The 18,562-nt window shown below is 39.8% G+C and overlaps 1 protein-coding gene across 5 annotated transcripts in view; it reads right to left on the minus strand.

The window, feature by feature from the left end:
- AKAP6 (A-kinase anchoring protein 6) overlaps positions 1-18,562 on the minus strand; it is a 503,914-nt gene that overhangs the window by 234,911 nt on the left and 250,441 nt on the right. For all 5 annotated transcript variants that reach the window (XM_027570975.2, XM_027570977.2, XM_027570978.2 and 2 more), the window contains one exon: positions 17,434-17,556. In XM_027570975.2, coding sequence (XP_027426776.1) covers positions 17,434-17,556 — 123 coding nt within the window. The remainder of the gene's footprint in view (positions 1-17,433; positions 17,557-18,562) is intronic.

Here is an 18,562-nt window from a genome sequence, read left to right on the forward strand (position 1 = left end):
TGGTATGACTGAATCCCAACTCAGAGCCATTTCTTTCAGGAAGCCTTCTCGATTGCTTTACATGGAGTTACATACTCCCTTCTCCCTGCTCCTTACATGTGTTTCTACTGTAGAATTTATCATCTGTATGCTGCTTTATTTCTATACTTGGCTACCAAATTATAAGCAATTTTAAAGAAATGTCAGTTTCACATTCATCTCCAACTCATGTCACACACAAGTTGTTCAATAAATTTGCAGAAATAATAGATATCCGTCAAAATGGATCAATAGCACTCTCTGAAGGGGGAGCCTTCCATTTAGGTATTTCAAGAAACACGGGTGGTTTTCCAGATTCCCCACCTCTGGAATGTTAGAAGGCATTCCAACCATAGGAGGTCCAGTGGAGAGTAATCATAGTAACCAATCTGTTGAGTCAATGGCTAGTCTTCAGGGCGAAAATCGATTCCTTCAGTTGACTAATTAGAACACAAATTTGAAATACTGTGCACCAAATGTTGGCTTCCCCATGACAGAGCTCCAAAATATATAACATATTTTGCTATCACTGAACACTCATTGAGCAATGGCTGTATGCACAGCACTAAGCTTGGTGTTAAGAATATTTAACAGAAGTTCATGCTACAGACCCAGTTAGAATGTAATTTGGATGAAAGAGGTTAAACCACAAAAAATTGTGAAATTAGGTATCATTCATTCATTCATTCATTTAGAAACCATGCATTGTGCCTGTTCTGTACACTGGACTGAGTATTACTGACTTAAGGGGTTTAAAAATGGTCTCTGGCATCAAAGAGCAACTAAACATGTTACTAGGAAAACAAAGTACAGGCTGAGTCATCTTGGATTTTCAGTACTAAATCTGGGCTGTCTTTTTCTTAGTGGAGGAAAGGGGGTCTTCTTAAAGCTGAGAAGAAAAAGCAGATTAAAAGAAACTGGATATGAAGGAGATAGGGATAGACAGAGCAGACCATGAAGTATAAAGATAAGAATTTTGACTAAAAAAAAATTTTGACTCCAAAATGATAAACCATTTCATCTGACTAGAGGCATAAGAGACAGTAAAGTTTTAGCCAAATATGACAGAAAGAAAACAATATTAAGTTTCCCCACAGGCTGTTCACTCTTTCTTGTATTGTCCTCTTTCAGCTACAGGTATATGGTTAGAAAAAATAAAGTATGGCAAAGTATGGGAAGCCTAATGCTTTTGGTCAATACAAACACTATGAGATCTATGAAAAATTAAATATTTATTATTTTATAGCCAAAATATGGCTACATGTACTTTTTGCCCCTGCAGTAGAAATCCTCAACTCTGAAGCAATGCCATGTGGAATAAGGTTCATGTATGTTTCAGGGAGAAGGGACAAGGAAAAGAAAAACACTTGAGATCAATGTGAGAGTGCCACAATTTAGGAAGAAACCTGTTCTAGAGATTTCATTACAACTGTAAATTTAGCCTAGTGCTCTCTCTGATTCTCTGTTTACTTACAACAGACTTGTGCTGAATGGTTAGTAATCATGAGCTTCTGAAGAGGTGCATCAGGCCTATGTCTCAGAGCAAAAGAGAACCTAAGGACCTGTGAGTAGGTTGGATAATTTGACATAATTGAAGCCAAGAGTATAGAATAGATGCAGCTGGGTCTGGTTCTGCCTCAAGATGATGTGGAAGCATTTGATTAGGAAAGTGGAAAAGATGAGGTATTCATTATTAGGAAAAAGATAAGCTGATAAGCTCGATGCTGTAGAAAAGACCCATTTAATATATCTGTTATCCAAATGGTACAATATTGCTTGATTTTCAGGTGCACCTATTAACCATTAATAATATCAACTAAGAAATTCACAATGGGCCTCTGAAAAGGCAGCCAAACAGGCACATTAACAAAATTGTCAATGAAATTTCTGGCTGCTAAAGGATTCTGTAATAAGCTCTCCCCATTCTTTCCCCACCTCTTCCTTAGGGAAGGAAGCTTAGATGAAAGGGTTTTATTTCCTTTCTTTTTCTTTTTCCTTGCACCTGATACTTGGACACATTTCCATTCTTGTGCTCCTAACACATTCCCTCAGCGATGCCTTATATCCCTCTGCAACATCCACAGCATTCCCTGAAAATGCACGGCATCCTCTGAAGATATAATTTATGGTAACAACATTGCCATAGGTGGGTACCACATTCTTATGTCACTGATTATGTGAAATTCCTTAAATATGAGTAATCTGGGTTCTATGAGACACCAGATCTTCTTTAGTGTCTTTAAAGCAGCATGCAATTAAACATCTAGAAGAGAAAAACTAAGGAAATGGAAAATACAGTGACTGAGACAAAGGACTAGATTATCAAAGAGATGATATATCAGAGGCTGACCAATGGGTATTTCCATACCTGCAATCTCTAGCTTCACCAGCTTAGATAGATCTGGGTGCATTACTCCTTGGCAGGACTGAAATTTGGGTAAGCATACCGATTGTACTTTGATCATGATCTGACTTTACAAAACAGATAAAATACTACATCTAATCCTATTCTATTCAAATTTCTGAAGAGCCCCATTTGATGGGAGTATGGCAGTCATGTGGACACAAAATGGAATGAAGGAAATGTATGCCTTGGTGGACAAAACTATGACAAAGGTGAAGAATGATTACTCATGAGGACTCATAAGAACAGATATGGATCTCCTGGTACAGGGAATAGTGGGAAAGACCATACCATACTCCATTCAGAGGCTTAAGGATCCAAAGTGGCTCAGCCTTAGCGGCATTGTATCGTCAACACAGACTTTCAATCATCCAATGAAATACTGTTAATGTCTGCCAGGTCCATTGAGGTCCATGAGTTTTGGGATGTTGGTGAACAATCAAAGAGGATGAGAAAGAGTTATTGCATCTTTTCTGGCCAATTTCAGTTTTTTTAATGGCGTAAATTAATAGATATTTACTGGGCAGTCTTTGCCAGGCTTAGAGATAACAAAAGGTAACAATACACAATACACAATCCTGGCACAAGCAGCAAATAGTCTTTTGAGTTAAAGAGATTAAAAAAAAAAAAAAAAGCCAGTAGCCTTATATGACCCAGCATAGCATAAATGTGGAATTAGGATTTGGTGTCTAATAGAGAGTGGTGGGACCTTAAGCAAACTGAAGAGTAATATGCCCTACCCAACGAGATTTTTTTTTTTAATTAAAGTATCACACTGGCCAAGTAAAACCAAGACTGTGGGCTCTATTCTGTATGTGTGTGGTAAATGCTGGGTAGGTGCTGTGGGATCCCAAGTTGGGTGCCAGGTTCTACAGAGCCTTGCAGGGAGCTTGTGGAGAAAGGACTAATTTGTGTGCAGGCCTGAAGATAGCATTTATTGTAGCAGGAAGTGGGAAGCCACAAGCAGCTTGGTGTGGTTGGGACAGGGTATTAGCAGGAGAGGTGGAAGCTGTGGCTATATGTGGTCATTAACTCTAAGGGCCATGAAAGAGTCAGGGAAGAAGATGCCAGCAACATTGGAGAGGGACGGGTACAGTTCTGTGTTCTAGAAAGCTCCCTCTGGTTGTTGTGCAGAGTTGATTTTAAAAGGGCAGACTGGAGACAAGCAGGCCATTTAGGAGGCTGCTATGGTAATACAGGCCAGATGTTTCTGCATGCTCACAATTTTTTTAATTATAAAAGGTATGCTTTTCTTTTAAATGAATGGAAGAAGAAAAAAATGGAGAAAATCTTCTGTCTTTTTAAGTTTTTCTCAGTGTGTGAGAGCAGTGTGTGCCAGAATTTAGTTCTTTGGCTGTTCTGATGATAAATACCAGAGGTTATTAGTCAGGAGTCTCCCAATGTGAAAGACATATTGAACTGATGAACTTTTACTCCCACTGTCATTTTAAAGAGATGGTATATATGCTGATGAATAAGGCACTTGATGACACTTTTTCTTCACACAAAAGGTTTTTACTACCCTAAGAAAATGAAAACTTGCTTTTTTTACAAGGGCAGGAGGAAGAATGTGTGTTCAGTCAGAAAAGCAGAGGCTTAAAAAGTCACCTGCTACCTGCCTCGGGCCATCTGCACCCGGGCTCCACTCTGAGCCATGCTTACACCATCCTGTGTTCCCGCAGGGGCTCTTGGTGAGGAAGAAAGCCCCGAGCCCCTGGGTCGCACCTGGCAGGTCCTCTTCTCCTCTCCCCAATGCCATCGACAGAGGATGATCATCTGGTCCTCAAAATATAAAATATACCTTGCAATGCCATATGTGCCAAGAATTGAAAGATTTTTATGAGTAAACAGTTCTTTGTTTAAGAACCTCCTAAAAACTTGACAAGGCATTATACAGCCATTCAAGTGAAGATTATGAAATCACATGAAAAACACACAGAACGTATTACAAGCCCAAAAAATGAAGATTCAGGATTGCGTCCGTGATGGCACTACAGCTATGTAAATGAATAGTCCCAGGGCACGGAAACAGAAGACCACGGGGAAACACAGCAAAATGTTAACATCATTTGCGCAGGGTAGGACTTGGAGTTAACATAGTCTGGTCTCATGGAATGAGTTCTCAGTGCTTCGGCTTTCTACAACAGAAGATGAAAATAATACTAACTTCTAGGTTATTGTGAGAATTAGAGATAATGATTGTAAAGCACTGAAGCAGAGCCCGGAAATAAGTGGGGCCAAAGAAAAATCATTACGACTTTTAAGTTCATTTTCTCTCTTTTCCAAACGTGTTCTGTAGGAAATGGTACTTTATGGCGACTTCAGGCAACAAGGAGCACTTACTGTTGAGGCTCTCTGAACTCTGCAGGTGCAGAGACCGCATCATCTTTGTTTCAATGTCACCGCCCAGCACAGGCCTGCCCACAGGGGGCGCCCAAACGTAGATGCTGCTATCTGAGATTTGGAGCAGAGGCTGCAAGGACAGAGAGGCCAACGATTTGGCGCTTCCTCTTGCCTCAGGTGCGTGCTTTTGGGCGAAGCATCTAACCCTTCTGGGCTTCTGTTTCTTTATCTACCGTCCAGGCATTTGGACTCAATATTTTCCAGTCCTTGGACACGTTGATTTTATCTTTCAGCCAGACAGTTCAGGATAGGTGGCTTGAGAGACTTTTTATTCATTCTAAACTAGGAAATTTTCAAAGGGGGAAGAATCCCAAAGGCCATCTAACCATTCATCTACCCCAGGGTAGCTCTGTCCCTCAACCATCCCAGGCAGATGTGGTCATTCTATTTTTAACTGTCTCCAGGGAAGTTTCTTCTAACTTCTCATCCTGAGTCTGCAACATCTCAGGAATTTGCAGCATGAGCTTTCCTCTGCTTCAGATTCTTTTGCCAAGTCATCTCTCCAGTGTGGGAGTTGGAAATCAGAAACACTGTGAGAATATGCCAACAAAATCCACACGTCCAATCAATCATCAAGCCCTGCCAATTAATTTCTCCATCCTCAACCCTTCCATATTGACTAACACTGCCTTTGAGTCAGGCCCTCATCATCATCCCTTGCCAGGTTGACTTCGACAGCTTTTGGTCATAGCCCCTCAAAACTGCATTTATTCCTTATTTGTGGCATGCCTGTGAAGGCGCAGGCATTGTCCTAAGCATGTGGGATGTGGCTGTGAACAAGGTAAATATAGCCCCTGACCTCACAGAGCTCACAGTCGAATGGCGGGTGGAGGATGTGCATCTTATAAAGAGGCAGTTGCAATTGACTGTGTCAAGGAGGCCATGACATCGTGTGGGTGCTGGGGACAGCATGGACTCTGGAGCTGGACGGCCTGGGTTCAGATCTCAGCTCCTCCATCACCCACCCACCGTGTAACTGTGGGGAACCTCTGGAGACTCAGTTTGTTCAACTGTAAAAAGGAAGAACTGTTAACGCCCACTTCATGAGATTATTGTGAGGAAGAAATGCCTTTTTACCAGTAGAACACAGCCTGGCATATCATAATAGCTCAATAACAAACACTGTATCACACAGAAAGGCCTGCCTCCAAAACAACTCTGAAAAAGATTCTCCTTCTCTTAAAGTCCTCCAATAGCTTCCCAGCAGTGTAGGATAAGGTCCAGCCTCTGGCATGACCTACAGAGTCCTCTAAAACCCCAACCAAGGTCGCTTCTCAGGTCTCATGTCTGCCTTGAAATGCACCTGAATTGCTTTAAGTGTCCGGTTTATGCCAGCCATCTCGCTCCTCCGAGATTCTGCTCTTGCTGGTACCTCTGGTAAGGACTGGTATGGACAGTCCTCCCCTTCCCCTGACTAACCCCTGCTCATTCTTTAAGATTCATCTCAGAGGTCAATCTCTCTAGTAAGTTTTCCCTGACTTTCTCCAATCCTCCCAGTTTGCACATTTTCCTAAGTATCCCCAGTACCTGTGCAGAGCTCAAACCATTACTTGCTACCATGTTGGATAACTAACTGGTGATGTGTGTGCTTCCTAGCCATGAGCTCCTTGAGTTCCTTCTCACTCATTTTTGAATCCACAGTGCCTCAGACAGTGCCTGGCACACATAACATGCCTAACAAATGTGCAGGGAACAAATAAAGATTCATACCAAAAACCTTCCATGTAGCTTTCAAACTGCACATGGCACTTTGGGAGATGTTGGTGCAGTCACTCTTCGCTTGAAAGTGGTTGATAAATTCCCCAAATTTTATTCAGTGAACACCATGTAAATGAGCTGTCATGTTCCTTCACTTACAAAATTACTTGCCAATTACACTTAGATGATCCCAGTGTAATTGCCATGTAAACTGTACTCTGGCCGAGATAGCCCAAATCATCAATTTAACTTTACCCTCTCATCATATGGTACTTACCACATAATTAAATAAATGGTCAGCCACCACCACAATTGAATATATCCCCAACAAAATGAAGTGGCTACATTTGTCACTAATTTATCAGTTATGACAACATGCAACACACCTCCAGCTATAATATCAGAAGCTTAAAAAATTTAAAAGCACTATGTACTCTTGAGAAAGAGATTCCAAGTTTATGATCAAAAGGAGAAGCATTATAAAAACTTTGTTTTCGAAGAAGAAGAAAGAAGAAAGAAGAAAGAAGAAAGAAGAAAGAAGAAAGAAGAAAGAAGAAGAAGAAAGAAGAAGAAGAAGAAGAAGAAGAAGAAGAAGAAGAAGAAGAAGAAGAAGAAGAAGAAGAAGAAGAAGAAGAAGAAGAAGAAGAAGAAGAAGAAGAAGAAGAAGAAGAAGAAGAAGAAGAAGAAGAAGAAGAAGAAGAAGAAGAAGAAGAAGAAGAAGAAGAAGAAGAAGAAGAAGAAGAAGAAGAAGAAGAAGAAGAATACGACGACAATGGCGGCGGCGGCTGTGGCACTAAGATATAAAGACAAAAAATCCTCGTTCCTCCTAAGGAGACTTTCTTCCTGAAACCTCAGATAATAAAAACATCTCCAAGCATTTGAAGGTGAGTTTTGCTCTTCAAACAAATCACAATTTCTTTCAAATAAACAGTTACATTTTCCCTGTGTGTGGAAAGCAAATGTATTTTACTATGGTTGACATTCTTTCCTGACTGACTTGCTAATACTTCATGCAAGAATTAGATACATGGGAGAGACCCTACATGTTGACAGTGCCTCTTAGTGACAACATTTTCACTTGCTTTTCTGGATGCCACCTCCCCACCTGGCACAGGTAATCACATTGACTTCCCAGCATGGCCACATTAGGCCAAACGGATTTTCAAACAGAGGTTCTGTCTAAAGGGACCATTTGACTTCCAGAACACAGTGTTCTGAGGCTCTGATTGAAAAAGAGGTCAATGTTGGCCCAAATATCACTCTACCCCCTGCAGTGGAATAATTGATGCACAGCAGCCCCTCCAGATGTGGAGTCACCGAGGTGATAGATGGATAGAAGTATATTATTCACATGTACATCTGCTAATATACAGGTCCCAGTGCAAACACCAAGACTTAAGAATATTATGTGGATTTAGGACAATCCCTAAAGGATTCCACTGCCATTAAAAATTTGTTTGGCAGCCTGGGGCAGATCTATTCCAACTCCCACATGCTTCGTGCATTTGAGAGGGGGGGACCAAACTGCTTTAAAAATAAATTTAATAAATTTTGTAATGTCAAATCATTAACATCCTGTCTAGTCATATCATCTTCATATTTTGAAAGAGCAACATTAACCTGTGGAATTTTTTGGAAACCTTTCTAATATCAGAGTTAACGTTTTTATTTTCCTTGGGTTTTCTGCCAAAGGGAATGAATTACATCCTGAAAACAGGAGAAAACATTCCAATTTTTTCCCTCGATAGGCGTTTCTCTTGTCACAAATATACCAGACAATACTCCGAAAGCTCTGTGACCAGAGTCCATTTTGGTTTGGAAATAGTAGAGGAAATAATTTAACTCGCAGACATTCCCAGTTATTGTTTGCTGATTTACAATACTAGTTATAATTTGCTGCCTGTAATGGTTGCAACATTGTTCCTACAAATGCTCATTCATTCATCTAGCAGCTATTTTTAGTACCTATTATGCACTTGCAAAGCTGGGTGTCAGAGGAGACAACAAAGAGACACACAAGCCATCCCCTCAAGTAGGTGACAGTCTGGGTGGATAGGCAGAAATCCAACCTCTCTAGGGACACCTGAGCTTCTCAAACCACATATTCTTCTCAGGTCTCCCAGGAAAATGCTCACGATTCCCCCCCAAATGAACCAAGTGTCCTCACCTACAACGTGTTTATTTGATCTTCACAACAATCGTCAGTAGCTATAACAGGCACCTTTCTGTGTCAGATCTGTTTCAAGGCTGAAACTCTTACCTTAATACCACTTATATTGAGTGAACTGCTTCAAGATTCCAAAATTCCATGTGACACAGTAGGTAAGTTGGATCTGCACATGGGTCTACACAGGAAGAGAGGCAGGAAGTGACAGCACCCTGGCTCAGGTGAGTTAGGTCATGCACTGGCTTCTGTCCATACAGGGTCCTGTAGCCTGTGCTGGAAGTTTCATGGCACAAAGCCAGTCTGCAAACATTCTCTTCAGCACTTAGCCTATCACTGCCCTAAGTAGGAAGTGCTTAATAAATGTAGTGTTTCCCTGGCACCCTAATTTAAAACAACCATTCCATCCCCCAAACAGCAATAAACAAAATAATAAATTGGTAAAATGTTTAGCAATTTTCAATTTTCAAACAATGATGAGAACTGCTGGGTGTCACGGCTCACATCCTCAAACTGAGTCAGGCCAAAAGTATATTCCCAGGTGCTTTGAACAGTTCAGGAATCCTTTTAAACTGAAAATGGAAGACAATACTATTTGTCTCCTAGTTGTACAGAATTAGTTCCAGGAGCCAAGGAACAGGGTCCAGGACTTCTACATGGCCAAAACGAGCCTCCTGTCCCCATACATCAACATCAAAATGCTTGCATGCTGATGAAGTCCCCGCAGAGCTTTCCATTCCCAAGCCACCAGAGGAAGTAACTCAAGGCTGGGAGTTGAGTATTTTAAATCCCCCAAAGAGAAGTAATGCTGCTCCCTACGAAACTCTGAGCTATTCACCTTAAGCTGATGGGAATCAAGGGGAACAAGCAAATGGAACTTCAAAGCTCCTACGAGGCCACCAGCTCTGCTCAGCACGGCTGACGGAAGTGGCTGCCAAACTCACACAGCTCAGGCTTTTGAAGTCTAACCGACTGCCTCCCATTAGCTGAGCGATACAGTCGCTGCTGTACGGTGGCAGCCGCTGGTCTTGTGAAGCTCTGCCTTCTTGGGCCAGGGCTGCCTATCATCTCAGCAGAGAAAGGTAGCCGGGGAGAGGTGGGCGCCAGGAAGAGGGAAAAAGGAAAGCCCATCATCTCTTAACTTTAAGCAATGAAAAATGGAGCAGAGGTGGAGATAGGAGGGCAAGCAAAAGAAAACCAGCTGAGCGTATTTGCGGAAACTTTCTTGTATGGCTAAAAACTCTGTGAGAAGTATATTGTTTTGTTTTTTAATGAAACAAATGAAAGCTATTTAATAAAAATACGATATAACACAAAGTTCTAAATATAGATGATAAATGCATGAAAGTATCTGTATGGCGATTTATTTTAGCTAGGAACATTACCAGTTTAATCCAGTCTGTCTTTATAAGTACTTAGGGTAATGACACATTAAGGAAAAATTTTCAAACCCTTCAAGGGTACCAAGATCATGAAAACTGTCTGCAGGATTTAAGTGCTTCTCTGCCACCTTGTGGTAGCCCCCTCAAATTGCAGGTACCAATCCTAAAAAGAACAACGAAGTTCTAGAAGGTGGGCTTTAAAAGCTACCCTTATAAACACATACTAAACCTCTGCGCACACATAAACATGGACGCTACTAACTTTTCCAGACCTGTAGCAAAAGCTGTCCCTAGAGTATGACGGACTTTCATTACATGGGGTCCCTGAGCTGCTTATAACAACAGACACAAATGAGACCAGGAGACTTTCGACTAATGTTAAAAAAAAAAAAAAACCCGAATGCTCACTGCAGTATTATTTGCAAAAGCATAAATAAGGACGTGGCTTAAATGGCCGTCATCGTGGGAACGATTACATAAATTGTGGCGCATCCACACAATAAAATATTAAGGAGTTGCTAAAAGTAAAATGGGTAGTAGATCTTCATGTACTGGCAGAAGGATGTCTGAGATATCTTTAGATAGAAAAAGCAAGTCATTGAACATTTAAAAATTCTTAAAATGTATGCACTTTTACATAAAGATGTCCAAAAGGATAGAGAACAAACTATTTATGCAAGTTATCAAAGGGATGGTAAGACTTTTCACTTTTATTTTTACCCTCTTTTATACGGTTTTAATTTTTTTCCAGTGAATATAATGTTTTCCTTTAACTAGTTCCATAACATCAGCAGCTGCATGAAAGATGAAGTTTCCTTCACCTTCAGCACATGCCCCCCATGGTCACTGAGCTTTTGTAACATCTGCCCCCTCTTTCCCATGTAAATACTCCTTGTGATGTTCACATTCCCTAGTTCCACACACCCCCAGGTGGTCCTAGAGCTTCAGTCCCACTCTACACAGACAAGCTTTCTGCCAATTTTCACACTCTTCAATACATTCAAGTCTCGGTCAGATCTGTGTCAGCTGTGGGGTGGCAGGCCTTGCTGTGCTATTGTCCATGAGGTTAGTAGCCTCAGGGGAGAGTAGGGAAGATGAAATAGACATTGGCAATGAGGTTTCTGACCATTCAAGAGAGAACATCAAAAAGAGAACTCTGATCCATCCCCCTCTCGCTAATCTATCCACTCTCCTCTGTTCTTACCTACCTTCTACCTGATCCTGACCCACATCCTCTCCAGTTTTCTCATGGTTAGACATCACATCATCCATGCATTCAACAACAACCTCCCTGATCTTAAGCTTGTTCCACCCATGCCTAGGTAAGCAAGCTCCCTGGAACACACTGGTCTTTCTAGACTAGAATCTGAACATACTTTTGACACAGGCAGAGACCTGTTGCCTGCTTATCAGCCTGGCCTTGATGTCTGTTGAACCCTGGGTTCCTCAAACTGTTGAGATATCCATGTTCTTTTGGAACAGAATCCCCCTCTTAACACACTTTCTATTCACATCACAGGGACTCATCTCCTTAATATATACAAAACTCCCATAAATCTTGAACCAAAAAGCCAGTGACCCAACAGAAAAAAAAAGGCTAAGAATATGAGCAGACAGTTCTCAGAAAAGAAATACAAATGACTTCTAAAAATATGAAGAGGTACTTGACTCCACTTAAAATATAATAAATACAAACCAAACTAAAACGAGATGTTATTTGTAACTATCAAAGGGACAAAGATCACCAATGTGATAACATACTTCATAGCAAGGATGTGTAGATGGAGGCATTCTCATGCCCTGCTAAGTATAAACTGGTACAACTGCTATCAAGGACCATTTGGCAATACATAAAAATTGTAAATGTGTATAACTTTGACCCAGAAATTTCACATGTAAGGTATTTACTCCAAGGATATACTCACAATGATGCAATATGATGAATACCCAAGGATATTCACTGAGGCACTGTTCATAATTTTTAAAAAGACTGCAAACAACCTAAGTTTTCATCAGTAAAGAACTAGTTAAGTGAATTATGGCATATTCATAAATGGAACACTGTGCAGCCATTCAAAAGGATAAAGTAGTTCTACATTTACTGATTTTGAATTACTGGTAACATAAGTCAAGGGAACAAAGTTAAGTACACATATGCATTTGTTTTCAAATACCTTGAATAACTCTGAAAGAATATAAAGAACCAAGGAACACTGGTTGACTCAGAGGAAGAGAATCGGTAACTGGGGGGACAAAGGTAGGAGGCTTGCTTTTGAGTTTCTACCTTTTTACTACCTTCCTTTATTTACCATTAGAATTTTGTGTAACATCCATATATTTGTGAGTCAACAACAACAACAACCACCACATCTTAAAAAACAGATAATGTTGTCTGTACCAGCATATCTTTCAAATGTTATACTCAAACCCATTTTCCATTATGCTCATAGTCATTCTTTCTCTAAGCCCATGGACCTCCATCCGGTTAATCGGTGTCAAACTGACCCTACCCCAATGGAATTTACAGTGGATTCATGTCATTCTCCTGTTTTAAAATAAAATCAAACCCTCAGAGAATCCCTTTGTTCCTGGAGAAATGTTCAACCCGTTAAAAAGACATTCAATCTCCTTCACCATCAGCCCCAACCTGCAAGACCCCAACCTGGTCTCAGCCACACCAGACGGCTCACCACATCTCCCTTACCTGCCCATAAAATTTCCTCCCATCTCCTCTCCTCCCCTCTCTATCCAAAAAATTATATATGGCCTGTGAGGTCTACATCCAATTATTTCTTTGAGCCTTCTTTACTCTCAGGAAGAACCAATAAAACTTCTCTCTGTGCTCCTAACAGTACTTGGCTTATCCTACAAGAAGTTTACTGCTCAAAATTATATTACATTTATCATGTATGGCTCTATAGATGACTACATTTAATCTATGGTCATCTCCCTTAGATTGCAAATCCCTGGAAGAAAGAAGCCAAACACATTCATCATGTATTCCTAGTGCCTACATAATTGCCTGGCATCCACAGGTGCTTGATATATATGAACTCCTCATCACCATTTCTCCCCATGTTTTCTCATTCATCAAACTGAATTAAGAGTATTTTTCCTCCAACGCTATTTCTATGTGACTGGTTAACGTTTGCCCAATATGACATGGTACTACCTATGCAAATTTATCTCCCAAGTTTAAGCCAGGCCCCTGTGCTTAGTTCTTCTTCCCAACTCTTGCACAACTGTCTGGAGTCAGCTAGACTTTGCTTTCTCCTACTAGATATCTGAGTGGCAATAGATTTGAAAAAAACCCTGCTGGTTTGTTTTCCTGCAAGTGGTTTTATATGATGTGGCGCCCATTTGGTGAGTTAGGCATGCATAAAAACTACTTGGGAGGTCAGAGTTATCTTTTCAGAAACAAATATGGATGTGGAATGAAATCTCTAGAGGGAGAACTTGCTGTCCTGCTCTGCTGCTTTACTCTTAAGTACTCTCACTCTGAAGATATTATGAATTCTCTTAAAGGAAAACATCTAAATAGTCTGCCCAGAACTATTTATGATGCTTCTATTTATGATGCATCTAGTCAAATGCAGCTTTTGGTGACTTCTGTCTCTTTAGCCACTAAGAAAGGTGATGAGAGAAACAACCTAAATGTCCGTCAACAGGTGAAAGGATAAACAAATTGTGATAAATCTGTACAATGGACTCTTACTCAGCAATCCAAATGAATAAGCAGTTGAAACATGCAACATCAAAATAGGTGAAAGAAACCGGGGACTGGGAGGAGATGAAAGAGAGAGAGAGAGAGACAGGGGACAAATTTTGTTTGACTCCATTTATGTAACATTCTAGAAAGCACAAAATAATCTTCATAGTAACAGAAAGCACATCAGTGATTGCTTAAGGGCTAGGGAAAGGCCAGGAGGGAAGGGAGGAAAGAATTACAAAAGAGTCATGAGGAAGCCTTTGGAGGTGATGGATACATTCACTATCTTGACTGTGAAGATGGTTTTATGGGTGTATCCATCTGCCAATTTGTCGAAACTTGTAGATGTATATATTTTAAATATATACAATTTATTGTATGCCAATTATACCCCAATAAAGCTGTTTTAAGAAAAAAAGCAGACAGAGGTGAGGAAAAATGTCCGAGAATATATGTATACGATACTGTTTTATGGTTTTCAAAGAAGAGGGATGCTCAGTACTCACAAAATACCTTTCCAGAATGACATTTTCCTGAGAATGTCATTTTCTAGGAAGACAAGAATTGTATTTTTGAAAGGAGCAGCCGGGTTGCAAGCAGATGATTAATTATCATGGAAAATCATTGATGTATCATCGCAATTTCACAGTATTTCTTACAGTTAAAATAAAGCTCCTTCGTATCTCTCATAAAGGTATTGTGAAGCTTTAATTGATTTGTGTTGGTAAAAACCCTTGGTTACCATCATGGAAAATAATTGAATTAAGTATCAAAACATAAATGTACAACTTTTGTTATTGTTTTTATGTTTGTTTTTCTTTACAATAATCACTGCAGGGTGCCAACTCTTCTAACCCGTTGTTAGACCAGGGAAGACACTGAACTCGGGGGCTAGCATGTGTGTTGATTTAATGTTAAATTATAGAATCTACAGAGGTGTTTAAAGAAACTCGTATAGCTATCTCTACATACTGGAAATCTTGTACATACCACTTGCCCACTCAGTAAGGAGCAGTAATGACTTATGCAAGTTGAATTCAAGGATATAAATCTCTGGGCTTAGTTGTATACTTTCTTTATGGGAAGGCAGACATTCTTTTGCCTTCTTTTGAGAAGAATAACTTAATATTAACTCAGCACCACAGTAAGGAAATACAATAAAAAATATAAATGACAGTATCAATCAAGAGGACAATGTAGACATCGTCCTCAGAGACACAGAGTAACTCAGTTTGTTTGAGAGACGTTTAAACAACAGGCTATATCTAGAGTAACAGACACTGCATGCAGCTCAGCAGTGACTCAGTAATTGTCCATAAGTATCACTGCTGATCCATGCACACTACATCTTCACTAACTGGTAGCCAGTATTATTTATAATTTCAGAAGTCAAAGTTGCGATTGCAACTTAACATTCACTGAGCAGGTCTGGAGAGGAGAATACCTCACTCTTTGCAAAGCAGAGATAAAGATATTCCTATGTTATCTCTCTTCCAACCAATACAATTAGACACGATAATAGAGAAAACTCATTTCAAGAAAGTGTTGATCATTAGGCAACAACAAGGTTATTCTTTAAGAGATAAATATTTTAAGAAGGACTCTTAGCTACGGATGTAGCATAGAGACTCACAGCAAAGGGGATGGTGGGGTCCACGTTTTGGATGAGACTGTCACAATGAGGCAGGTATACATACATGCAATTCATTATGGGCAACTGTAAAGAGTTTGGCAATTTATTAAGGATAGAATACAGTAGTCACAGGCTACATGTGGCAATTTACATTTAAATGTAAGTTAATTAGAATTAAAAATTCATTTCTTCACTTGCTTTAGCCACATTTCAAGTGCTCAGCAGATGCATGTGGTGAGTGGCTCCCATGTTGGACAGTGCAACCTTGAATATTCCTTTCCCACAGAAAGTTCTAGTGAATGAGGGTGGGCTAGAATGAGGCAGAGGCCAACACAGGGATGCTAAGGAAGGAACTCTGTAACAGGGACTTGAGAACGACGAGTGTACAACTGTTTACAAAGAGGCCATGTTGCTCAACTCCCAAAGAGGAGCGAGACCCTGGTTCATACTGTCTTAGTCTGGCTTTCAACAAACAGCCTAGAGTTAAAGCACTCTTTATGTCCCCATGTCCTCTGGGACCTCGAAAACTAAATGTGTATTTTCCAAAAAATATTAAATCAGGAGAAATTAAGACAGCACACTTAATGTGAAATAAAGTTCATATACTCCTGTTTAAACACAGATTAGAATTTCTGTCAGAACAATACCAGTGAAAAGTTGACATTCTAATTAATACAATTTACATTATAAAGCACTGAATATCTTTATCTTGCTATTATGAAATGCCCTCTTTAAAAAAAAAATATCAAGGCTCCACTGAATAGGGAATTGAGTACCAAGGGCAATATTTAAAAACCCATGTACAAGAGAGGTGGTTAGGGTCACTGGCATTTTTACACACCATCAACCCAGGTCTCTAAAAAGGGAAGCAATACACTCATTCTCTTACACATAGTTTTGTCATCTTTTATCATCCACAAAGCTATTTTCATGCAGCAATAGGATTTTGAGGCTGTTTTACCTGCAATGATATAAAACATAGTGCAAACCGCAAACACCAAAAGCCTAACACAACCTCGCTCTCCTTCCCCTCTCTCTCGTTCTCTCTCATTCTCTCATTTAACATCACAGGGAACCGTCAGGAACCCCGTGAATTTGCACACATGTAGGACTCCCACACAATGTTTATTCAATCCAAATTCTGAGTGTGTAAGAGGGGCAGAAAATCACCCCCACAGTTGGGTACCCAAGGATTCGTGTTCATTGCCTTTGTCAATTTTATGCTATTGGTGAAAGGAATAAAGATGAGATCCTTAAAGCCTGAATTTTCATTTCCTATGACAACGTGCTTTTTCTTCATGCTTTATCACACTCCACTACTTGGTTTCCACCCCTTCATAATTGATATCGGCCATTTGAAGCATTCAGTAAAAACCTCATGAGGTTCATCAAATGTCCCCCAGTCTATAATTCTTGCTGCTAACATATTCAGAAGCATATTCATCCAAGTATTTTCCACTTCCCCTCCATGGTTTTCCCTGTGCACAGGGACGAGTGTAATGACAGTTGTATTAATTATATGCTGAAAAAATCACATAGCAGCAAAAATGATGGAGATCATCATTTTAAATATTTTATTAAAATAACCCAGTGTAGAACAGATAATGTAGACCCTCTTGATAATGAGAGGTTCATTAATTTTACAAGAATTCTAGAAAGCTTAGAATGGTCATCAAAATTATCTCTTTCATTTATTTGTTTTTTCAGAAGAGGAAAAACCTTCAATCACAGCTTTAGAGAACAAGAGTCGAGCAAAATTTCTAAGGTATTTTTAAGTTAATTACTTACCTTTCTGGGAAAAGTTTTGAAAAAAATAGCTTGAAATACGAAGGATTTAAATTTCATAGTATATTACTTGAAATGCCTGTAAATGTTCAGCTTCTGCAGTTTACCCCATTAAAACTTGGTTTCATTAGCATATAATGACTTCTGATAAATAAAATTGATATTCCCCATAAACAAACAAGCCGTGCATTAAAATACTTCCATTACAAACAGCAGAAGTAATACAGTCTTGCCTACCAAGTGTGTCTCCAGGTACAGCTTAAGGCCATCCGTCTCTGCTTTAGGGGGTGTCCAATTCTCAGTGGTTTCCATGGCTTCATTTAACCACTGAATGAATTCATCCAGCTTGTTTACAAACCCCTTTGTGACAGAAAAGAGAAAGGGGAAAAAGGACAAGAAAAACATGTTAGTTGATCATTTCTTTAAAGCCAATCTGAAAAATTCCAAACCTCATGGAGGATAAAATTGATACCACTGCCTTCCCCTTCTAGTTCCACACTGTGGAATGGAATTTCCACTATTCCTGACACTGAAATCTATCAAAATAGAAAGACATTGTGCATGACTCCCTCTGAGTTTTTCCCTAGGAACATGTTTTTCTGAAGAATTTGGATTGTCGGGTGTCTTTATAAAGGTGTCCTCCGATCATCAAAACATTTCTGGTGTCTGACAAGTGCCCCCTCACCAAAAAATCAGGTCAGGCCTATGAGGAGCACTCCCTGGCTTTGGGGAATAAAAGCATTCCCATGAAGATGGTGTTCTTTACTCAGAAGCCAATGGAATTGAGTTGCCTTAACTGAACTACAAATCTATTTTTAAATCACATAAGTGTTTAAAGAGATTTGGATGGGTTCTACTGACAGCCCAACTGTCTGTGGCTGAGCCTGGGTTCTAAGAAGCAAGGAACGGCAGACGAGGTGGGATCAATGAACAAAAATGTAAACACCTGACTCTGGGTGTGTCCCGCACATAAAGAAATATTCTTGGCTAGGAAGCACAAATAACAATAATCTTGCAATTTTTCAAATAGTGGTTATAAAAATTTATTGACCATTTAAAAGAACACATCTGTAGAAACGGAAAATATTTGGAAAAAAATGAAAGCCCAGCTATGAATCTAAAGGAAAGAAATAGGGCTGGGCGCTTGATTTCTGTGTCTAGGTAAACAGCACCACCTGGAGGTCAAAAGGAGCAAGAACCGGTTTCTACATTTGTGCTCGCTGAAATGGCTTGGGATGCTATTTCTCTATCACACTTAACCCGTTCTTCAGATTTGCCTTTTGATTAATTTTGATTAATATTTTTAATGCTTAACTGAGGATATCCTGAGACCGAATTGAGAATAGGTGAAAATTCATTTTCTTTA

This window comes from Zalophus californianus, chromosome 6 (assembly GCF_009762305.2).
Source record: "Zalophus californianus isolate mZalCal1 chromosome 6, mZalCal1.pri.v2, whole genome shotgun sequence".
NCBI classification, from domain to species: domain Eukaryota; kingdom Metazoa; phylum Chordata; class Mammalia; order Carnivora; family Otariidae; genus Zalophus; species Zalophus californianus.